Source organism: Nicotiana tomentosiformis, chromosome 9, assembly GCF_000390325.3.
Source record: "Nicotiana tomentosiformis chromosome 9, ASM39032v3, whole genome shotgun sequence".
In the NCBI taxonomy this organism is placed as follows: domain Eukaryota; kingdom Viridiplantae; phylum Streptophyta; class Magnoliopsida; order Solanales; family Solanaceae; genus Nicotiana; species Nicotiana tomentosiformis.
Genome location: NC_090820.1, coordinates 51,867,555 through 51,892,644, shown reverse-complemented (window position 1 = coordinate 51,892,644; position 25,090 = coordinate 51,867,555). Strand labels below are relative to the sequence as shown.

General features: G+C 38.0%; 1 protein-coding gene and 1 long non-coding RNA gene across 2 annotated transcripts in view; both read left to right on the top strand.

Annotated features, from left to right (window-relative positions):
- Window positions 1-5,000: 5,000 nt before the first annotated feature.
- LOC138899632 (putative calcium-transporting ATPase 13, plasma membrane-type) lies at window positions 5,001-8,394 on the top strand. Its single transcript, XM_070186270.1, has one exon. The coding sequence runs from the start codon at window positions 5,130-5,132 to the stop codon at window positions 8,232-8,234; it is 3,105 nt and encodes a 1,034-aa protein (XP_070042371.1). The 5' UTR covers window positions 5,001-5,129; the 3' UTR covers window positions 8,235-8,394.
- Window positions 8,395-18,694: 10,300 nt separating this feature from the next.
- The window catches only part of LOC108948961 (uncharacterized), a 91,494-nt gene continuing 85,098 nt past the window's right edge, over window positions 18,695-25,090 (top strand). Inside the window, exon 1 of the long non-coding RNA XR_011410868.1 lies at window positions 18,695-18,706. This is a non-coding gene — a long non-coding RNA (uncharacterized lncRNA). The remainder of the gene's footprint in view (window positions 18,707-25,090) is intronic.

Here is a 25,090-nt window from a genome sequence, read left to right as displayed (position 1 = left end):
GGCCTGTGTCGATCGGTGTTGTCCCGTAGTACGATTCGGACACGGGCTCGATAATGATATCGAGTTTTACCGTTGATTGGTCTTATAGTTAGAAGCTCGACGTCTTACTTCGGAATTCATTCGAGCTTGTTATGTGGATACCCTTCGATTGAAACGTCATTGTCTCGACCGATCCTTATGAATGGGAATCGGTTTTGACCGTACACAGTCATGTTCAACTGCCGCTGAGAGAAAGTCTCATTCTAGAGAGAGAGAGTCTTTTAAATTAAGCATATGCTTTGGGCCAAGTTAATATTTGATTTTCTTATCCTACCTTATTCTACTCTAGTAAGATAAAATTACATCACTAACTTTTTACATGAGATATAACATCTATTATATTATTAGTTATACTTTATCTTGATTAGATTGTGCTGTTAAACATTGTCGGCGAAATGAAAATCAAAACATAGAAAAAGGCAGCTTTCCTAAGAAAGAATAAATTCATATTCATACTTAATGGAACTACGTACTTATCGAGCGACTTTGAAATTCATCTCTTTCATGCAAACAGGCCTGGCTCTGCGTTAATTCATACCATACACGGATACACATTGTCGACACGACTAATTTTCATTAATGAGAAAGAACCATGTATCAATTAGTTATCTTAATAGCTAAGTTAATATATACTACTACTACATATCATTAAGTGAATCTTAATATATACAGCAGTAGTTAAGTTAAAAACATACGTTTGGCTAAAACTTAGCTTACTAACATTTCTGTTCCATCAGTCCCATCGAATTAATACAAGGTCATAGTCAAGCAAGAGATCATCGTTTTTCCTGCGCTGTTAAATCCAAAACTAGAGAAGAGTTGAGTTGCAGAAGAATAAGCTTCTTAATTTACTCTTTAATGAAATTTTAGGGCTATTCTTAATTTCTTAGGTAAAAAGGAACATGACTTGCACATACACACGCAAACAGTAGGAATTTCGAAGTATAAACTTATTAGGTTTGAAGTATCATGTACTTCAATATTAAAAATAAAAAAGAAGGCAATTACTATACGCGCAAGGCATATATTCGGACTACGTTTTTAGTGCAGGAAAGTATACAAGAAACTACGAACGAATATTAAAACTTCTTTATATTTCTCTTCTTTCTTATAGATTCTATAAACACATCGGATCCACACAATTTCAGATTTGGTTGGGACGTTTTAAGTAATGAACTTTTCAATAGATAGATCATATAAGCAAGCACTTTATTAGTTTCTTTCTTAAGACCATTTTCAATGATTCGGTTGTTAAGAAGGCGAAAAGAAAAGAAAACACAGTTAAAATGATGAAAATTGGTTTTCTCTTGGACGGGTCGAAAGAGACTACAAAAAAAAATCGAACTAGCTACAAAATTCATTGCTAGTTGCTAAAAAGCCCGTATCTAACAATTATTTTTAATAATTTATCATCAATCAACTGTTAAATATGATTAGCGATGAATATTCACTGTTTAGCGACATAATTTATTCATTGCTTATTTCTGTTTATTTTGTAGAAACATAACTTGTCTCAGACGATGAAGTTAGAATTTGAAGATAAAATTTAAATAACTTTACTATACTAGTATAGCAATACTGTAGGTAAGATCTCAAATTTCACAATTGGAAAAATAGCTTAATCACTTTGGTTATAAAACTTGTGCACACCTGTTTTAGTTGTCTAACTAGACCGTTGTCTCAAGTTAAATACCCTATTATTTCTTTTATTTTTTATTTTCTTTTAAACGTTGGAGTAGGGACCCGGTCTAGGGAAGAGAACGATATGGTAAAGATCAAATCTTGCAGGCTTGCAGCTATAGGATATAGTTGATTTCTAAATAACAAAGCATTAAAATTCTTTTAGAGTGTTTTTATTGTTCTTAATCCTGTGGTGGATCATTGGCCCGCAATTTTTTTCGTATATATACGAAATTTTAAACTTATTTATTCGATTTATCTAAGTTTTCCTATTTACAAAAAATAACTAAACTATTTTATAATATATATATATATTTGGTCAAAATCTACAATTTCAATACATATTTTTTGTACGGAATCCGGTCAAAAACTATAATTTATATACAATTATATTACCAGTTGTATATATTTTGTATGCCGTTTCTACACCCTATATACAAAATATTTATAATTTGTTTATGTCTTTTTCTTCGAGTTTCAATCTAAAATTCCAACAAAAACCACCTCGAATCTTCACCAAATTCTTTCAAAATTGAGATATAAACTTCAAATGATATTCCCAATCATTTGCAATAATACCCAATCCAAACAAATAATAATTTCACAAAATTTAATTTTCTAATTCAAAGTTTCTAAGCTTTCTAATGATTGCCAATGGAGTTTAAGCTCATGTATACACGATCTAATTTAGTTTAGTTTCGATTATACCGTCAATTAGTTTCAATTTAGTTCCAAGCGCCACTCCTGTAGACAATGTCTTGGTTTATTCATTAAAAAAATCTAGTAACCCATTTTGATGCTTCATGTATGTAATCTATGGCTTTGAACCAGTTGAATCATTTTTCTTCACCATTCTTCAAAGCTCCGAGCATGTTCATCTGCAAAAACCGAATCGAAGAAGAACTGAGAGAGAAATTATATCTATACAGAGAAGAAAAAAATAAAGAAGAATAAAACCTAAAATGGATAAAATTGGAGTCTAATTTATTATTTTGTATATAAATGATAAATTGTGTATTCTAATGTAATTAAGTAATAACCTCGCAACGATGGGTAAATAAGTTTATAATGTAATGTAGGTATAAATTCCCGCAAGGATTGTTGATATTTTGTGCTATCTTGTGCAGTCTAGAACTTGCCTGTGTGTTAATCAACGCGGAATCATTAAGTTGTGCTAGTCTAGGAGATGCCATAGGCGTTTCTTGCTTGACCATAAAGGTGCTTGTCACTGACAAATAAAATTTTCCCATTGCTAGCCCCTTTGAGCCTATAGACCGTTTTCTTGGCACCCGCATTACAAGTCGTACTCCTACTTTGCTCTTAATGTGAGATTGTTGAACCTTTACCTCCTAAGGCACTTAGTCACTAGAAGAAGTAAGGTGAGAGATTGGGAAATGACTTTTGAGTGGAACCATGGAAGGGCCCTTAAGGTGCACTAAAATTGTGAATAAAGGTTACTGCCTTAAGAATTCAATGTATGGAGTGTGTAAAAAAAAAAAAAAAGAGGAATTTTTTTGCAAGAAAGAGCAAACAAAAGTCCAAATAATGTAGAAAGACATAGCTCCTAATCCTTCTCACTCGTGGTAGTGAAACCATAGATGTGCTTGATGGAAAAGAGGGTTATGTTGGTTATGGTGTATGACAAGTGAATAGGTTGAGAAGATATTGCGCTTGAATTGTGAGTGTAGTGTATTAAAGTGCTTAGGAGGGTTAGTTACTATTTCTAAATGTATCATACCCGTTCTTTAGCCTACATTGCAATCTTAAAGTCCTAATTGATCCTAAATTTAGCTAGCTTAGATTAGTAGAGATATACACTACGGGCAAGCTTATGGTACGACCACGGGATGCACATGAATTCTTTGCGACAGTGAGTAAATGTTGTTCAATTGTGTGATGTCCTTAATTTATGTTCAATGGCATATTTAAATTTGTGGACTACTTTGATATTCACTCTTTTGCTTGTGGTGAGGGCACTTGATCTCATGACGGATTGGTGATATTGTACACTTTCTTGTGTCTGGTGAGTGCGTGAGTTGAGGATGCTTAGTGGTAACGAGTCATCTCTTGAGGTAAGGTGGTTGTGGAGAGGTTGATTGAGTTGGTTGAAAAACATTGAGTATACTTGGGCTATTTAAAAATGGGAAGAATGTGAAATTTGTATGTTCATGCTTAATTGCCGACATCGATCATAGTCAAAAGGTAGGGTGTTTGATTGAGTTAATTGTGAGGTCCTCTTTCATAGTGCTAAGGACGTTTTGGGGGTGCTAATATAGTTCCATTGCTCGAGGACGAAAAAAAGTCTAAGTGTGGGGTGTTGATAATCGGCTTAATATATACATATTTTGATATATATCGCCTCACATTTTGCTCATGTCTCGACGATTTGAGATGTTTAATATGATTATTTGTGCTAATTTTTGGTATTTCTATGTGTAGGAATCATTCGGATACAATTTGGGACGAAAGGGCGCGAATTGGAGCAAAATTGGGACAAAATCGCAATAAGGGAGATTTGAGGGCCACAGCCAGCGTGGGGCGCTGGCTGTGGCGCAATTTACAGAAGCCAAAATGTTTGAGCGCCAGGGCCAGCGCCCCACGCTGCCCTGGACGCTCAAGACGGGAAAGTGTCCTTTTTCGACTAGGACTCGGTTATTTCGACCCTTAGACGCCCCCAACTCATATAAAAGCCAACCTAAACCTATTTTTGAGGGGAGGACGTGATTTAGAGAGAAGAGGGAGGCGCCAAACACTCGGAAGCAAGGATTTGATCAATTCTTCTACCCGTTCCTAGTATTCATTGAGTTTATGTTTGAAAACATTATTTTTGATGATTGTATGAACATGAATGGCTAAGAACCCTATTGTTCTAGAGTCATGGGTATACATGAATGTTGACGTTTGAAGTTTAATTTGACGAAGTTGATTTTATCATATTGGGTTGTTTATTTAATTCTGTTTTTAATTATTTTGCTGAGTAGCTAACATTGAAATACTATCTACGAATCTAGAGTTGAACTCGAAAGTGGGAACTCTAGATTGCATATAGAATTAAATAGAGCAAGTTTTTAAACCCGAGCAGAAAGCTTAGATTGGAAACTTAGAATCTTAGCTTCCAATCAAGAGAAAATAGAAAAGGCTCATATTCCATAATTACTTGGAAAGAAGTTAATATGTTTGTGCAGGGCGGCATGTGGAAACATCCCAAAAGTCAATAAAACAGTCATTCAACTAATTCCGAGGGGCATCGGGTACTATATAATGGAGCTAACTTTGTCAAATCAAATTCCAAACACAGTTCAGCCTTTCCAACATTTGTTCCTTTCTTTTGTGTTTTTCTTGATCATCATCCTATAAACACAATAATACCGTCTTTGCCTTATTTGTAGTTAAGGAAAGACAGCCACTCCATGATGTTTCAAGAAAACTTGCATTACCTCTGCATGAACATTGCAATTGATTTGCCAGCAGAAGTTGATGTCTCCAACAAAAAGAAATGGCACTTAGCTTTTGCTACCATCTATTGTTCAAGAGCTTTCAAAAATAAGACCAGCACAAAGGTACTATCACCTGTCCTTGTGCCATCCTACAGTCCAAGAAAAGTCCGCGTATCAACCGATACAATCGCCATTGATGTAGTTCAAGAACATCCTTTATTCTCAGGCATTGATCAGTCAAGTCTAGCTAAGCTTGTCAAAGATAAAAGTGCTGACAAGCTAGCTAATCTTGGAGGTGTACACGGTGTTGCTATTTCTCTCATAAGTGACACAACTAATGGTATAAATGGAGATCTAGAAGACGTTTCACGTAGACATGAAGCTTTTGGAAGCAACACGTATCCTAAGCCACCTACTAAAAGTTTCTTCATCTTTGTCTGGGAATCCTTCAAAGATCCTACCATCATTATTCTTTTGCTTTGCGCTGCTTTGTCTCTTGGATTTGGAATTAAGGAGCATGGACCAAAAGAAGGATGGTATGATGGAGGGAGTATTTTCGTCGCTGTGTTTCTTGTCATCGCTGTTTCGTCTATCAGTAATTTCAGACAAAACAGACAATTTGATAAGCTATCCAAAGTTAGCAAAAATATTCCAGTAGAAGCTGTTAGAAAGGGGAGGCGCCAACAGATATCTATATTCGAAATTGTGGTAGGAGATGTCATTTGCTTGAAGATTGGAGATCAAGTTCCTGCTGATGGGATTTTGGTAGAAGGTCATTCTTTACAAGTAGATGAATCTAGCATGACAGGTGAAAGTGATCACGTCGAGATTAACCTTAGCCAAAATCCATTCTTGATTTCTGGCACTAAGGTTGTCGATGGCTATGGCATGATGCTTGTAACATCGGTTGGCATGAACACGACCTGGGGTGAAATGATGAGCGAAATTAGCAGCGATTCTAACGAGCAAACACCTCTTCAAGAGCGACTCAACAAGCTTACTTCATCGATAGGTAAAATTGGATTGCTAGTTGCTTTCTTAGTTCTTGTTGTCCTATTGGTACGATACTTTACCGGGAACACACGAGATGAAAATGGGAACAAAGAATTCAACGGGAGCAAGACATCATCGGATGATGTGATCAATGCTGTGGTAGGAATTGTTGCTGCTGCAGTTACAATTGTTGTTGTGGCAATTCCTGAGGGCTTGCCTTTAGCTGTTACACTTACTCTGGCTTATTCGATGAAGAGAATGATGGCAGATCAGGCAATGGTGAGGAAGCTCTCTGCTTGTGAGACCATGGGCTCTGCCACCACAATTTGTACAGACAAAACTGGTACTCTTACATTAAATAAGATGACTGTCACAAAATTTTTCTTAGGCAAAGAGCACGTAAAGGCAAAAAATCAGACATCAATTTCAGCCAAAGTTCTTGAATTATTCCATCAAGCGGTTGGATTAAACACTACTGGTAGTGTTTTCAAGTCCTCCGATTCAGGTTCAAGCTTTGAATTCTCAGGCAGCCCAACTGAAAAAGCTATTCTTTCATGGGCTGTGCTGGACCTGAATATGGATATGGATCAAGTCAAGAGAAATTTCAACATTCTTCACGTTGAAGCTTTCAATTCAGAGAAAAAGAAGAGTGGGATAATAATCAAGAACATTACTGATGGAACAATTCATGCACATTGGAAAGGTGCTGCTGAAATGATTTCAAGAATGTGCTCCCATTACTACGATGCAGAAGGGAACATAAGAACTCTAGAGAAATCAGATAAGGAAGAATGTGATCAGATAATTGAAGGAATGGCTGCTAGCAGCCTTCGATGTATCGCCTTTGCACACAAGCAATTGCCAAAAACTGGGCAGGAGGATCATGAACAAATACATGGAAGTATTCCAGACAACTCTTTCATTCTTTTGGGCTTCATCGGCCTAAAAGATCCATGTCGACCTTGTGTAAAGCAAGCTGTGGAAGATTGCCAAAATGCTGGTGTGAATATCAAGATGATCACTGGTGACAATGTGTTCACTGCAAAAGCCATAGCCACAGAATGTGGGATTCTTCATCCCAATTCTGAAGTAGATGACGGAGCAGTCATAGAAGGTGAGGAATTTCGCAACTTAACAGATGAAGAACGGATGGAGAGAGTGGAAAAGATTCGCGTAATGGCAAGATCATCCCCTTTTGACAAACTTTTAATGGTGCAGTGCTTGAGAAAGAAAGGTCATGTGGTCGCGGTCACAGGTGATGGCACGAATGATGCACCAGCTTTAAAGGAAGCTGATATAGGGCTATCTATGGGGATTCAGGGCACTGAAGTGGCTAAAGAGAGTTCAGATATTGTCATTTTGGACGATAATATTGCTTCAGTTGTCACTGTTCTGAAATGGGGAAGATGTGTCTATAACAACATTCAGAAATTCATCCAATTTCAGCTCACAGTTAATGTGGCCGCACTTGTGATCAATTTTGTAGCAGCTGTTTCAGCTGGTGAGGTACCACTCACAGCAGTGCAGTTGCTATGGGTAAATTTGATCATGGACACATTAGGGGCACTAGCACTTGCAACAGAGAAGCCAACCGCGGAACTCATGAAGAAGCTACCAGTCGGTAGGACTGACCCACTTATCACCAACATTATGTGGAGAAATCTAATGGCTCAGGCCTTGTATCAGATTGTTGTTCTATTGACCTTACAATTCAAAGGAGAATCCATCTTTGGTGTCAACAAGAGGGTAAACGACACTTTGATTTTCAACACGTTTGTTCTTTGCCAAGTGTTCAATGAATTCAATGCGCGAAATCTGGAGAAGAAGAATGTTTTCGAGGGAATACACAAGAACAAGTTGTTTGTGGCAATCATTGGAATAACTTTGGCTCTGCAAGTGGTGATGGTGGAGTTTTTGAAGAAGTTTGCAGATACAGAGAGATTGAATTGGGGGCAATGGGGTATCTGCATTGGTTTGGCAGCTGCATCTTGGCCAATTGGTTGGCTAGTCAAGTGCATAACTGTCCCAGAGAAGCCATTTTTCAGTTATCTCAGGTTGAATTACTTGAAAGCCATGTTTAAGTGAGTAGATTTTGTTGTTTACTTTTTTTTCTTCTTTTTCATAAGATAGTTCCTTGCAGTAGTTTTAATTTGTTAGTATGACTGTAGTTGATTAAATGATTGATTGATATTGCATTCATTTATTACTCACTACTTGTATTTTCATGTGTTAATTTTTAAATAAAGAGTTGTACAGAATTCTTCTACTACATTTACAAGACGACTTAAAAAGTGTATATATGCATACACCTTTCATTACATTCTGGTAGTACAAATATAGTTTAACATAGAAGTCAGTTTGTAAATATGTCTAAAGTTCAATACTTTGTTTATGAGCGGTCACTAATGCTTGCATCATTAGAGTAGGTTGTCTACATCACATCCTTTGAAGTGCGGCCCTTCCCCGACTCAGTATAAACGCGTGATGCCTTGTGCACCGGACTGCCCTTTTTTTCCAGCAGTTTGTTCATGATTGTAGACACAACATTCCTTTTGAAAATGATAACAATCTAAAAGTTGTGAAGCTTTGGACTGGGATTTGTAATTTCTATGAACCACATCAAACTAATATGGGGATCTTCAGAATACACAATCTGATATTAAAAGTTGAATTCTATCAAGTTTAAATGTTGGATCCCCTCTGGCTAGACTTGTGTGTCTTAGCCTAGTGTTTCTCCCTTGCCGCTTAGCTTAAGTCGTGAAGATATTCTACAAATAGTTTTCAGCTCGATCGCAGGGTTCAGAACTAGAAAATGGAGAAGAGATTTTTGTTTCTTACCTGTTACCATGGGCGGCTCAATGATATTTGTGGCCTAAAACCAAACTTTAATAGGGGGCCCTAAGATTTTTGTTGTAGCAGAAAACTCATAATTTTATTTGAAATTTATTTTTCTAGCTTTTTGAGATGCGAAATTATTAATAATTTGTTTGTAATCGATTTCTTCTAATAATTCTTTTTCAATTGATAATATAGCTAATCCATTTAATCTATCTTGAGACATTGTTGATCTTAAGTAAGATTTTATTAATTTTAATTTTGAAAAACTTCTTTCCGCTGAGGCAACTGTTACAGAAATTGTTAACATTATTGTATAAGCAATATAAGCATTTGGAAAAGAATCAAGTCTTTTTATATGATTAAGTATATCGATTAGATTATCATCTTCTACGTGTATTATTTCCCTTAAAACTTTTAATTCATAAAATAAGTCTAAACCATCAATATCAGAGTTACTATTATGTTTCAAAGAACATCCAAAGTTAAGACAATTTTTATTTAAGTTCTCATGATCTAGAGATCTCAATGTTTTGCCACTAAATAAGAAACCAAAATATTTTCATACGCTTCAAATTGCTCAAATCTACTTTGAAGTGAAAAAATAGTTTGGTCTACTATGTATAAGAAGTAATCAACTCTAAATGATTCTTCAAGAGATTTTGTAATTTCATTATCAGCGTTCTCATCAAATTATTTCTTTCTATATATTACACGTTTATTACGAAATTCAGGTTCTATATTCAACTCATATGCAATTTCCTTAGCAGAAATCATGGCAGTTGCAAATCCTTCCTCTCTATATTTTTTGAAAAAAGAAATCAAACCCCTAAGTTGATCTATGGCAACATCAGTATGCATATCTTTTGATTGTAAATTTTTGCTAACTAAATTAACTGCAAATAGTATATCATACCAAATAGTCATACCCAGTAAAAACTCAAAATTTTCAAACTCATAAGTTGCTAAACAACTAGCTTCGCTTTTATTTTTTGGATCCTCACTAACTTCTACTAATTTCAATAAAGCATTTCTTATTTGTGGAGTTTGAAATCGTATTGCTTTAATACTTTCAATTCGACTTTCCCAACGCGTTTGTGATAATGATTTAAGAGTTAGGTTAGGTACATTATCTTTTAAAATTTTTCATTGCTTAGTAGAAGAAGAAAATATTGAATATATGCGTTGTACTACTCTAAAAAATGATATATCTTTGGTACAAGAATTAGCCATATCACAAAGTATCAAATTTAGATTATGACAACCACATGGTGTATAAAGGATCTAGAATTTATGTCGAGCAGTCTTTTTTGCACTCCTTGGTATTTTCCCTTCATATTGGATCCATTATCATATCCTTGTCCTCTTAAATTATCAATATCAAGTCCAATACTTTTTATCTCATCTACAATAACTTCAAAAAGACCTTTTTCACTTGTATCATCAACTTTTAAAAACTCTAAAAAAATATTCAGTAATTCTTACTGGAGTTATAGTGATGTCGACACTCCGTAATATAAAAGACATTTGTTCTTGCTGACTTGCATCTCGAGTGCAGTCAAGTATGATTGAAAAGTACTTTGTTTCTATAATTTTATTCTTAATTTTACTAGAAAATAAATTTATCAATTCATTTTGTATATTATGCCCAAGATAATGATTATGGATTTCATCATGCTTAATCCGGCGAACATGTTCCTGCATGATTGGATCAAATTCTGCAATCATTTCAATTAGACTCAAAAAAATTCCGTTACTTTCTTGATAGATCTTTTCATTTTTTTCCCTAAATGCCAAATTATTTTTTTTAAGAGTTTTTATCACAACAATAATTCTTGATAATACATTTTTCCAGTGCTCTCTATCTCTATTGATTTGTTCTTGAATATCTTTACAAATTGTTTTACTTTTGTGCAATATCATTTCTAAATCAATCCATGCACTCATATTAATAATATGCTCTTTTGATGTTTCATGAGCTTTGAGCTTAGCACACATATTTCTCTAATCATTACTACCATCACTAGCTAATTTACTGCTACAAAAGCTAGAAGTCGTATTAAATAACTTACAACAAAAATAAAATACCTTATCCAAATCTTTAGAGTAAACTAATCATCTTCTTTCATGTCTTTCTCCATTAGCCAATTTTTGAATATAATTTGTAGTAAAAAAATGTCTAAAGAATTTATCCTTTGAAAAATCTATGTTAGTAATTTTAATTGGCCCCTTTTTTACTAATAGATCTCTCAACTTTGTATCTATACTAGTCCATTGACTAGGATCATATATGTTCCTGAGAGTATAATTATCCAACTTATTTAGAACTTCTTGTTTTTCTTGAGGATATATGTTAGGTTTCTCGACAATTTCTCCTCCTTCCTCTTCTTCTTGAATTTTATTATTGTCTATCTCAATTATATTAGTGGTTTGTTCATCTATCATAAAATCTTCCACATTTTCTGATTTAGAATTTTTACTATTCGCTACAAATTTATCAAGTGCTCCTTTTTGGGATTGTACTAGAATTTCAATCCTTTTCCTTTTTTGACGTTTTGAACATCCGGATTCATATTTTCTAGTTGACATATTAAAACTCTAATAAATAACTAAAAAGACAATATATACTTACAAAGAAAATATATCCAAAAAAAATTAAAAAGTAGATGCAAATAATAAAATATAGAACGATCAAACATGATTCAACAAGACAACAAATAGATAATCTGATAAGCTTTTGCTACTTCAAAATTCTTGATGTAAGGCCAAAATACTTGAGAGCAAATCAAACAGATAATACTTGTGTAGTTGTGTTCTAGTATTTTATTTTGAGGTAGTAACCGAATGAGATTGGAATTTTGGAATATAGAGTCTAGAGAAGCTTTGCATAGAGAAAGATAAAAAAAAAAGATAAAGAATATGGGCCCATTTATAATAATAATGGTAGACAAATGACACAATGTTGGGACCAAACACACTCACGCAAGTATACGTGGTCGTCAAGTAATAGAGTAGTGAATAGAGTATCGTTCCCACGAGGACTTATGATTAACTTTTGACTAATTCAAACTCAAATAGCTTATCGATTCAAGCGATTTCTTATAAAATAGATAATTGTCTAATTTACTACCTAAAGACTATCAAGTAATGGAATACCAGAAAATAACACAACACTTATATAGTTTTAAATAACAATCAATGGGAGATAATATTCCAGGGTCACGGGTTATTTAACAATCATGTTGTATTTTTAGCTTAAAATAACTAATTGATTTATCTGGATTGTTGGTTGACAGGGTTGATATTACTCATAAGAATCTGTCGAGCCCTTACTCGCCTATTCAAGCTAACTTAATACCTATATGTCTATGAAATTAAATTTAACAAGAACGTATTTACAATTCCTGTATTGCAACCGAGCAAGGCAATTAGGTATATGTCTATCCCAATTTCAAATCCTTTCCCCGATGCCCGGGTTTAAGAACTTGCTCTATTTAATTCTATATGCAATCTAGAGTTCCCACTTTCGAGTTCAACTCTAGATTCGTAGATAGTATTTCACTGTTAGCTACTCAGCAAAATAATTAAAAACAGAATTAAATAAACAACCCAATATGATAAAATCAACTTCGTCAAATTAAACTTCAAACGTCAACATTCATGTATACCCATGACCCTAGAACAATAGGGTTCTTAGCCACTCATATTCAGGCAATCATCAAAAATTCACAAGAGTGCATAAGAATCATTAAAAGAAAGAGAGAATAGGAACTCAAGATGAATTCTGTGATTTTTGAACTTTGTTGTGTCTTTTTCCTCTTCTCCAATATGTTCCCTGACCTAAAGGAGGCATTTTTGGCTTATATATTGCGTATAAAAGTCATGGGCCAAAGCTCTCCTATTCCTAGTCCAAATCGGCTTCAGAGATTGATGCTAAGGTGGATGCGACGCATCCACCTCGTCCTCCATTTCAATTTTACCTGCGAAGGTGGATGCGACGCATCCACCTTGTCCTCGATTTCTCAGCTTTGCATGCGAGGGTGGATGCGACGCATCTACTTCTAGTTCCTCCATCACAGCTTTGCCCAGGTGCGGATGCTATGGCGGATGCTATGGGCTGACTTCACTGCTAAGGGTGCGCGAAATCTGATCTTTTTCTAGATTGGATGCGACGCATCCAATCTCTCTTCCTCTACCTAGAGCACCTTTTCTTCATATTTTTGCACTCCACACACCCTAATTCACCACACACAACTCAATTAGTCATAAAACCAATAATTAAACCATGTTGGGCATTTTAAAGATCAAATAACATCAAGAAGCGGTTAAAACATGGGTAAAGTAACATCAACACATATCGAAATATGCCAAACATCACTACCCCACACTTAAACCTTTGTTCGTCCTCGAACAAACCATCCTATAGTAGACGAAACAAAATTAAGCTCTTATCATTCAAAGCACACTGCACCTATGACCGTGGTTATTTGCAACAATTAGGCTCTAGGCTATGCATCACATACCCTTCCCTTTACTTATGCCATTCTTTAAACATATTCGAACAAAGACAACATGCTCACAACAATCCTAACCTCAAAAACTGACTCAATATCACAATGCACTCATGGCTTGAACAACCAACATCATAGAGAAGTCTAATAATGTTACCTATCCCTCGTGAAACCATGTGCCCTCACAACAAGAACAAGAGAGCGATTTCAATCCACACATTCGAATCTCATGATCAAATATTTTAATAACTCACATATATCAAAGAAAATCGCTCACTCTCACAGAGAAGTCACATGCATGCAATTAGTACCATAGGCTTGCCCTTAATGTAAATCTCTACTAATGTAAGCTCACTCGATCTAAAATCAAATCGGACTTTTTTCATGGTTGTAATGTGGGATAAGGGAAAGGTAGGATATATTTTAGGAATAGTGACTCAACCTCCTAAGCACTTTAACACATCATCAAATAACTTAAGCGCAAATTCTTCAACACCACTTCAATTTCACAAATAATATCACCCCAACAATATTTCCTCTTTCTTTAAGCACTTCTTTAATTCATACCCACTAGCAAGAACAAGACAACAATTTATTCCTCTATATTTTTCTTTTCTCTTTTTTTTTTAAAATTTTTTTTTCCAGGTTTTTCTCTTCTTTCCGCTAGTGGTGTATTATTTTACAAAATAAGTGCACCCTTCTTTCTTTCATTGGTTCCACTCAAAAGTCACCCCACACTTAGTCCCTTCTTACTTCTTTTAGCGCTCATCTAACAATTAAAGTGCTTTAAGAGGTAAAAGGATCAAAACAATGTCAATTAAGAATAAAAAGGGTATAGGCTTGTAATGTGGGTACCAAATAAAAGGTCTACAGGCTCAAAAGGGTTAACTAGGGATAGATTTTATTTGTGATAAGCAATAAGCTCAAAAAGATCAAAGAAAGCCTAAAATTATTTTTCAAACCGAGCATCACCTAAAATTTCGCTTCAACTCACATACCGGGCAAGTTCTAGACACAAGTACAATACATGGACTACACAAAAACCTCACCACACATGGCACATGACTCATTAAGGACGGTTACATTCCGACTCTCAAGTAATGCAAGTATTCACGGAGCCACGAGATATTAAGCATTAAGCGCAAAGTGAACACAAGTCAAGAAAATGAGAAATAAGCGCCACAAAACATGCTATCCATTTTAACAAGGCATCATCAATAATTTCAAATCATAGGAAAGGCACTACACATGCCAAAACCTGAACATGCTACTATCAAACAAGTCAAGAACCCCTATGAATCTCATATTTCTTCCTCTATTTATTTTCTAAACTCTAATCTATTCTCAAAGGAAAGAATTTACTACCCGGTTCAAAATACATCCCATGGAAAAGAACCGATGCACAAAGAAAAACCACAGGGCATTATTACTACCTACACAAAAATTTTACTAATTACTCAAGGCTACTACTCTAAATATTTTTTTTTTTTTACTAAACTAATTTCAAGAATCAACTCCGAGAGTTACTCCATATAGATGAATTTATTACTATTACATGCCATTAATCCTTACAGCCCCCAACAATCAAATTGTAATAGTTTAGTACATTCATCCATACAAAAAGAAAATATGAATAATGTTACACCCTATATTTTCGTACGTAAAAATGCGTCGTAAGAAAACTAATGTAGGACCAAAAATGAGATAATATTTAAAAGTATATAAAGTAAGTTAATCATGTTACCTCTGAGGTTACAAATATTGAAGATCATGAACAACAAGTACAAAGAGGGTTGGACAGTTCAGAAGCTAAAGCAATTAAATAAAACAATGTTTCGTCGAAAGTCGACAAGTTGGAAATGTTATAACATGTACCTTTGGGGTGAGACTAGGGTGATTAACATGATAAGGAGATTATGTTATGATTTATATTATTTGTATGACATCCGTGTGTTATGTTTTGATGTCAAGCGAGTTGTGGAACAAAAGTCGATGAAAGTCATCACAAGTTACATTCATAAGTTTTACTGAAACTTTGGGTCAAATGTAACTGCGATTTTCTCCCAATATACTTAGAGTTATGGGGTGTTCCACCCATCAAATTAAAGATATATGAGTCTATTTTCCAACGCATTAAACCATTTGTCAATACGACATCGGAGTAGAGATATATGTGCATTAAAATGGGCAATTTTGGGTCGTCCAAAGAGGCCTTTTAAGGGCCTATTTTCTTCATATATTAGACTTAAAATAGAGCATAATAACCAGACATAATCTCTGCAAAGAATCCTCCCAAAAATTTCCCACAAACCCTAATTGATTTTCTCTCCCTTTCAAGTTCCAATTGGAGGTAAAACTTAGAGTTTGAAGAACCAAGATAGGAGCTGAGTTATCCAACAAATAAGGTGAGTTTACTGCTCTCTTTCATCCATTTTTTCTGCTGTAAATTCATGGTAAGTCGTTCTATACTTGTAAGAACTCACGGGACGGTGATCGGAAGCCGTGAGTTCGAGTTATTCACTTGTAGCGGACTGTTTTGTGGACTGTTTTGTGTTGCTGTTGGGCTGCGTGTTTTACTACTATTTTGTGGAGTTTTGGAGGAGGAAGGGGGTTTATAAACACCATATAAATGTAGGGTGGTTGTCTGGTCGTTCGTCATAACATTTTCGGGTCGTTTGACACTACTACGGTGGTCGTTTTGTGTACGAAGAGATTGGGGTGTGTTGGGCTGTTTTGTAGTATTTGATGGTGTATATAGGGCTGGAAAATGATGTATATATGTTGTTATTGTTCTGCTCTTGTATTGTTGGTGTTATCTTGAATTTGGAGGAAGGGCATATTATAGGGGAGATGCTGTCCGTTTTAATACAAAATAGGTTTGTCGTTCGTTGTGCGATAGTTGTATCTTTCGTAACTTAACGATAGTATTATTATCATTCTTGTAGATTAAGGTGCAAAGAGGTGAGTTCAACTGGGTGATTGGAAAGATTGTGATAAGGTATGAAAATTCTAAGCCTTCCTTCATTTTGGCATGATCTCGTAGCTACATGTGTTAATAATGAGACATAAAGAGAAGTTCGTATTCATGAATTTATTCACATTATTCTAGTCTCATAAGTTACAATATTATTCCTTATCGGGACTTCATATTCAGTTTAGTTTTGTCTTTATTCAGTCAAGAGAGTAGAGGGTCTATATATATATACAGTATTACACTATTTTCACCACCATCGAGCTATAATCGGTGGGCAGGCCCCTATTGGGCAACCTCTGATCAGATGGAAAGTTATATACCGAGCCTACTGTGGCCGAGCGCCTATGAGCGAGCCCAGCATGGTCGAGATACATAGCCTAGTATGGCCGAGCGCCTATGAGCGAGCCTACTATGGCAGAGCAGTTATATATACCGAGCCTTATAAGGCCGTACAATTATTTTACTTACTATATTGAAGGAGTTGAGTCAGTATCAGCAGGTAAGTATATCTCCAGATCATCTTTGACTCCCAGTTACTTCCAGTTATTATATTATCAGTTCAGTTTCGATTTTCAGTTATGTTATTGCCTTACATACTCGGTACATTATTTCGTACTGACGTCCCTTTTCTAGGGACGCTGCATTTCATGCATGCAGGTTCAGATAGACAGACGAGTAGATCTCCTCAGTAGGTGTTTCCCGAGTTCAGCCTGATCGGTAAGCTCCACATCTTTCGCAGTTGCCAGGTCTAGAGTTTTATGTATATCTGTATATATGTTATGGGTAGGTCGGGGCCCTATTCCGATCACAGTACATCTATCAGTAGAGGCTTGTAGGCATATCCTGTTGGTTAGTGCAGTATGTTGGGTTTGTATAAATTGGTGGTTTGTCAGCTGTAGTAGCTATGACGGCCTTGTCGGCCTAGCTTTATATTGATATTTAGTTAGCGCTAGTTTCCATTCAGTTTTATATTTTGCTTCGCAAATTGTCTTGCAAGGTGGCCCCATGGCCAAAGTATGACATTATGTGTTCAGAGTCCCTTAGTCACAATTTGGTACGCCAGGTTAGGTGAGGCACCGGGTGCTTGTCTCGCTCCTAGGTTCGGGGCGTGACAAACTTGGTATCAGAGCAGTTCTATCCTAGGGAGTCTACAAGCCGTGTCTAGTAGGGTCTTGTTTATAGATGTGTTGTGCACCACATTATATAAGCAAGGAACTACAGGGCATTTAGGAGTTGGTTACACTTCTTTGAAATCTAAATCGTGCTATAGAACTGAGTTATAGGAAATTTGAATTAAACTTATGTGTTGGTGTTTGCATGCACAGATGACGGTGACTAGGAAGACTACGGCTAGCCAGAGGAGAGATACAGTAGTAGGTGAGGGGACCAGCAGGGTACCCCCAGTAGATGGGGCCCAGTCTGAGGCTCAAGGGAGACCCCTACTCAGCCATTACCGGCTCCTCCACCAACTACGGAGATTCCTAGGGAAACCGCACATCCAGTTCCCCCTCCACTTCCATCAGATCAGGACTTAAGGAGTGCGGTGCATTTGTTGACACAGTTGGTAGCTACCCAGCAACATGCTAGGGCATCAGCTAGTGCAGGAACTTCTGAGGGGTCTGGGAGTTCAAGGGTCCGAGAGTTTATTGCTTTGAGTCCCCCAGAGTTCACGGGGACAGATCAGAGGGAGGACCCGCAGGATTTCATAGATCAGCTTCACAGGATCTTTCGTGTTATGCATGCCACGGAGAAAGAGGCAGTTGAGCTAGCAGCTTTTCGACTCCGAGATATAGCCATCCTTTGGTATGAGGGATGGGAGAGGTCCAGGGGACGTGATACACCTCCAGCTATTTGGGAGAATTTTTCAGATGCTTTCCTTGACCAGTACTTACCGCGGGAGATCCGACAGGCTCGAGTCGATCAGTTTCTAGCCCTCAAGCAGGGTAATATGAGTGTTCGAGAGTATAGTCTCCGTTTTGACTCATTGGCCAGATATGCACCATCCATAGTTTCTACTATGCGGGACAGGATTCACAGGTTTATAGCAGGGTTAGCCCCAGAGTTAACCGAGGCATGTGCCACCGCTGCATTGCAGGATAGTATGGATATCTCCCGGATTCAGGCATTCACCCAGAATATAGAAAGGGGTAGGCATCGGCAGCAGGGTACAGAGAGGGATGAGCAAGGGCAACGTAAGAGAATGAGATTTCCCAGGTCTCAGGAGCAATATCAGGGTAGTTATAGGACCCAGTACTTCGGACGGCCACCTAGGCCTCCGCCACCTCGGTTACAGGGTTACAGGTATGACCGCTATACTCAGTCAGGACCAGGTGAGAGCTCACGGGTATCGGGTTTGCAGCGACAGCGAGGATCTGCGCAGACATGGTCATTTCCTCCACGGTGGGACATCTGTGGTAGAGGACACTTGGGCCAATGCCGAGCAGGTTCTGATGCTTGTTATATATGTGGGCGTCCGGGGCATATGATGCGAGATTGCCCAAATAGAGATTCGGGGGAATGGCACAACCAGCGAGTTCAGCAACAGGATCATCTATGTCCGTGCATCCTTCAAGGCGCGAGTCTCAGTCTTCGGCTGGTAGAGGTAGAGGTAGAGGTAGAGGTTCCAGTTCAGGTGGTAATCAGAACCGTATCTATGCTTTAGCGGGTCGACAGGACCAGGAGTCTTCACCAGACGTTGTGACAGGTATATTAACCATTTGCTCTCACGATGCTTATGCTTTGATAGACCCAGGATCTACTTTATCGTATATTACCCCATTTGTCGCGAGGAAGTTTGGTATAGTGCCTGAAATACTAAGTGATCCTTTTGCGGTATCTACACCGGTCGGAGAATCGATTATTGCTAGACGGGTTTACCGAGGTTGTACGGTGACAATTTGTAGTCGTCAGACCTCAGCTGACCTAGTTGAGCTAGAGATGATGGACTTTGATGCTATCATGGGCATGGACTGGTTGGCAGCTTGCTATGCCACAGTTGATTGCCGAGCAAAGGTAGCCAAATTTCATTTTCCGGGTGAGCCAGTCCTTGAATGGGTAGGTAATACACCAACACCTAGAGGTAGGTTTATTTCCTATCTGAAGGCGAGGAAAATGATCGCAAAAGGGTGCATTTATCATATTGTGCGAGTTAGAGATGCAGATGCTGAGATACCTACACTTCAGTCTATTCCCATAGTCAAAGAGTATGCAGATGTGTTTCCAGATGAGCTTCCAGGTATTCCTCCAGAGCGAGAGATTGATTTTAGCATCGATTTGCTTCCAGGAACTCAACCAATATCCGTCCCTCCGTATAGAATGGCACCTGCCGAATTGAAGGAGTTGAAGGAGCAGTTAAAAGATTTGCTGGAGAAAGGTTACATTAGGCCCAGTACCTCACCTTGGGGTGCACCAGTACTATTTGTGCGGAAGAAAGATGGCTCGCTGAGGATGTGTATCGATTATAGGCAGCTGAACAAGGTAACTATTAAGAATAAGTATCCACTTCCAAGGATCGATGACTTGTTTGATCAGTTGCAGGGGGCTAGATGCTTTTCAAAGATAGATTTGAGGTCGGGGTACCACCAAGTCAGAGTTCGGGAAAAAGATATTCCGAAGACAGCCTTCAGGACCCGATATGGCCACTTCGAGTTCCTTGTCATGTCCTTCGGGTTGACTAATGCACCCGCTGTATTTATGGACTTGATGAATAGCCTATTCCGACCATTTTTAGATCTGTTCGTGATAGTATTTATTGATGATATTCTGGTTTATTCCCGTTCAGAGGATGAGCATGCGGACCACCTGCGAGCGGTACTCCAAACCCTCCGTGATCGTAAGTTGTATGCTAAGTTTTCTAAATGTGAGTTCTGGTTGAAGTCTGTAGCATTCTTGGGGCATATTGTATCAGATGAAGGGATAAAGGTGGACACTCAGAAGATTGAGGCCGTGAAATCTTGGCCTAGACCTACCACTCCGACAGAGGTTCGTAGCTTTCTAGGCTTAGCAGGATACTATCGGAGGTTCGTAGAGGGTTTTTCTTCCCTTTCGGCACCATTGACGAAGTTGACACAGAAAGAAACTAAGTTTCAATGGACAGAGGCTTGTGAGCGGAGTTTCCAAGAGCTTAAGAACAGGTTGACCTCAGCTCCAGTTCTAACACTTCTAGAGGGTCTAGAGGGTTATGCCGTGTATTGTGATGCATCAGGTGTCAGGTTAGGATTTGTCCTGATGCAACATGGGAAGGTAATTGCTTATGCTTCAAGGCAGTTGAGGAAGCACGAGAGGAATTATCCGACCCACGACCTCGAGTTAGCTGCGGTTGTCCATGCACTTAAGATATGGCGGCATTATTTATATGGTGTTCATGTTGATGTATTTGCTGATCATAAAAGCCTACAATATATTTTCAAGCAGAAAGAGTTAAATTTACGACAGAGGCGATGGCTTGAGTTATTGAAAGATTACGATGTTAACATTCTCTACCATCCAGGGAAAGCTAATGTTGTAGCAGATGCCTTAAGTCGCCGATCTATGGGTAACTTAGCACATGTAGAGCCCGAGAAAAGACAATTAGCTAGAGAGATTCATCAATTGGCTTCGTTGGGGGTTCGGTTAGTAGATTCTGAGGATGGTGGAGTTGTAATCCAAAACAATGCAAAATCATCCCTCATAGCTGAAGTCAAGGAAAGGCAGTACAAGGACCCAGAGTTGGTCGAGTTGAGAGAGCAAGTTCCGCTGCAGAAGAAGCCATTGTTAGAGCTCAAGGGAGATGGGGTTCTCAGATACAGGGGTCGTTTGTGTGTTCCAGATGTAGCAGGGCTACGAGACAAGATTATGTCAGAGGCACATTATTCATGGTATTCCATCCATCCTGGATCGACGAAGATGTATCATGACATTAAGGATGTGTACTGGTGGAATGATATGAAGAAGAACATTGCTGAGTTTGTCGCCCAATGTACTAGTTGCCAGCAAGTGAAGATAGAGCACCAGAAGCCTGGAGGGCTAATGCAAACTATAGAGATCCCGACATGGAAATGGGAGGCGATAAACATGGACTTTATCACGGGTTTATCTCGTTCTAATCGTAAGTTCGATTCCATATGGGTGATAGTCGATAGGCTCACGAAATCAGCTCACTTCCTACCGGTCAGATCTACATATACAGCAAAAGATTATGCAAAGTTATATATTAAGGAGATAGTGCGGCTACACGGAGTACCAGTTTCTATTATATCTGACCGTGGGGCTCAGTTTACAGCACATTTTTGGAGGTCATTTCAGAGAGGTCTAGGGACTCAGGTGAATCTCAGCATAGCTTTTCATCCACAGACTGATGGACAAGTCGAGCGCACAATTCAGACGCTCGAGGATATGTTACGAGTATGTGTGTTGGATTTTAAAAGAAGTTGGGATGAACATCTACCTCTTATCGAGTTTGCATATAATAACAGTTACCACTCCAGTATCCAGATGGCTCCGTACGAGGCTTTGTATGGGCGTAAGTGCAGATCTCCTATAGGGTGGTTTGATGTTGGAGAATCTGGGTTACATGGGCCAGACCTGGTTCAGCAGGCCATAGAGAAAGTAAAGGTTATCCGGGAGCGACTGTTGACAGCTCAGAGTCGTCAGAAGTCATATTCTGACGTGCGGCGACGAGACTTAGAGTTCAGGATTAATGACTGGGTATTCTTAAAGGTATCACCTATGAAGGGCGTGATGAGGTTTGGCAAGAAAGGAAAGCTTAGCCCACGGTATATTGGGCCTTATAGGATCATTCGGAGAGTGGGCCAACTAGCTTATGAGTTAGAGTTGCCCTCAGAATTGGAGTCTGTCCATCCGGTTTTTCACGTATCTATGCTACGGAAGTGCATTGGCGATCCTACCCGAGTGGTGCCCACGGATGATGTACAGATTACAGAGGACTTGTCATACGAGGAAATTCCAGTTGCCATCCTAGACCGACAAATCCGCAATCTACGAAATAAGGAGGTAGCTTCCGTAAAGGTTTTATGGAGGAGCAAGAATGTAGAAGAGATGACGTGGGAATCGGAGGAAGAAATGAAGTCTAAATACCCCCACCTATTTCAAACTGAAGATATGGTTCGATATGGGACGCTACAACATAGCTCTATGTAGGCTAGCAGGTCATCAGGTAAGCTTTTATTTTTCACTTTCAATATTTATGATTTACGGTCGGTGAGGCAAATTACTGCTATTTATAAAGATTGGCCATATGTGGCATGCATAGTTTGTTTCTGGCTACGTGCAGGTTGGTTTTAACCTAGTGTACGAAGGATACTCTGGAAAAAGTTTCCAAAGTCTCCAAGAGTAAACATTCGAGGACGAATGTTCCCAAGGGGGAGTGATGTTACACCCTATATTTTCGTACGTAAAAATGCGTCGTAAGAAAACTAATGTAGGACCAAAAATGAGATAATATTTAAAAGTATATAAAGTAAGTTAATCATGTTACCTCTGAGGTTACAAATATTGAAGATCATGAACAACAAGTACAAAGAGGGTTGGACAGTTCAGAAGCTAAAGCAATTAAATAAAACAATGTTTCGTCGAAAGTCGACAAGTTGGAAATGTTATAACATGTACCTTTGGGGTGAGACTAGGGTGATTAACATGATAAGGAGATTATGTTATGATTTATATTAGTCGTATGACATCCGTGTGTTATGTTTTGAAGTCAAGCGAGTTGTGGAACAAAAGTCGATGAAAGTCATCACAAGTTACATTCATAAGTTTTACTGAAACTTTGGGTCAAATGTAACTGCAATTTTCTCCCAATATACTTAGAGTTATGGGGTGTTCCACCCATCAAATTAAAGATCTATGAGTCTATTTTCCAACGCATTAAACCATTTGTCAATACGACATCGGAGTAGAGAGATATGTGCATTTTTGCGATACTGCGCAAGCTGCTAGGTGACAAGTAGGTGTGTCACCTACTTGCTTAAATGAAAGCCCAAAAATGGGCCATTTCGGGTCGTCCAAAGATGCCTTTTAAGGGCCTATTTTATTCATATATTAGACTTAAAATAGAGCATAATAACCAGACATAAGCTCTACAAAGAATCCTCCCAAAAATTTCACACAAACCCTAATTGATTTTCTCTCCCTTTCAAGTTCCAATTGGAGGTAAAACTTAGAGTTTGAAGAACCAAGATAGGAGCTGAGTTATCCAACAAATAAGATGAGTTTACTGCTCTCTTTCAGCCATTTTTTCTTCTGTAAATTCATGGTAAGTCGTTCTATACTTGTAAGAACTCACGGGACGGTGATCGGAAGCCGTGAGTTTGAGTTATTCACTTGTAGCGGACTGTTTTGTGGACTGTTTTGTGTTGCTGTTGGGCTGCGTGTTTTACTACTATTTTGTGGAGTTTTGGAGGAGGAAGAGGGTTTATAAACACCATATAAATGTAGGGTGGTTGTCTGGTCGTTCGTCATAACATTTTCGGGTCGTTTGACACTACTACGGTGGTCGTTTTGTGTACGAAGAGATTGGGGTGTGTTGGGCTGTTTTGTAGTATTTGATGGTGTATATAGGGCTGGAAAATGATGTATATATGTTGTTATTGTTCTGCTCTTGTATTGTTGGTGTTATCTTGAATTTGGAGGAAGGGCATATTATAGGGGAGATGCTGCCCGTTTTAATACAAAATAGGTTTGTCGTTCGTTGTGCGATAGTTGTACCTTTCGTAACTTAACGATAGTATTATTATCATTCTTGTAGATTAAGGTGCGAAGAGGTGAGTTCAACTGGGTGATTGGAAAGATTGTGATAAGGTATGTTAAGTCTAAGCCTTCCTTCATTTTGGCATGATCTCGTAGCTACATGTGTTAATAATGAGACATAAAGAGAAGTTCGTATTCATGAATTTATTCACATTATTCTAGTCTCATAAGTTACAATATTATTCCTTATCGGGACTTCATATTCAGTTTAGTTTTGTCTTTATTCAGTCAAGAGAGTAGAGGGTCTATATATATATACAGTATTACACTATTTTCACCACCATCGAGCTATAATCGGTGGGCAGGCCCCTATTGGGCAACCTCTGATCAGATGGAAAGTTATATACCGAGCCTACTGTGGCCGAGCGCCTATGAGTGAGCCCAGCATGGTCGATATACATAGCCTAGTATGACCGAGCGCCTATGAGCGAGCCTACTATGGCAGAGCAGTTATATATACCGAGCCGTATAAGGCCGTACAATTATTTTACTTACTATATTGAAGGAGTTGAGTCAGTATCAGCAGGTAAGTATATCTCCAGATCATCTTTGACTCCCAGTTACTTCCAGTTATTATATTATCAGTTCAATTTCGATTTTCAGTTATGTTATTGCCTTACATACTCGGTACATTATTTCGTACTGACGTCCCTTTTCCGGGGACGCTGCATTTCATGCATGTAGGTTCAGATAGACAGACGAGTAGATCTCCTCAATAGGTGTTTCCCGAGTTCATCCTGATCGGTAAGCTCCACGTCTTTCGGAGTTGCCAAGTCTAGAGTTTTATGTACATCTTATGTATATCTGTATATATGTTATGGGTAGGTCGGGGCCCTATTCCGATCACAGTACATCTATCAGTAGAGGCTTGTAGG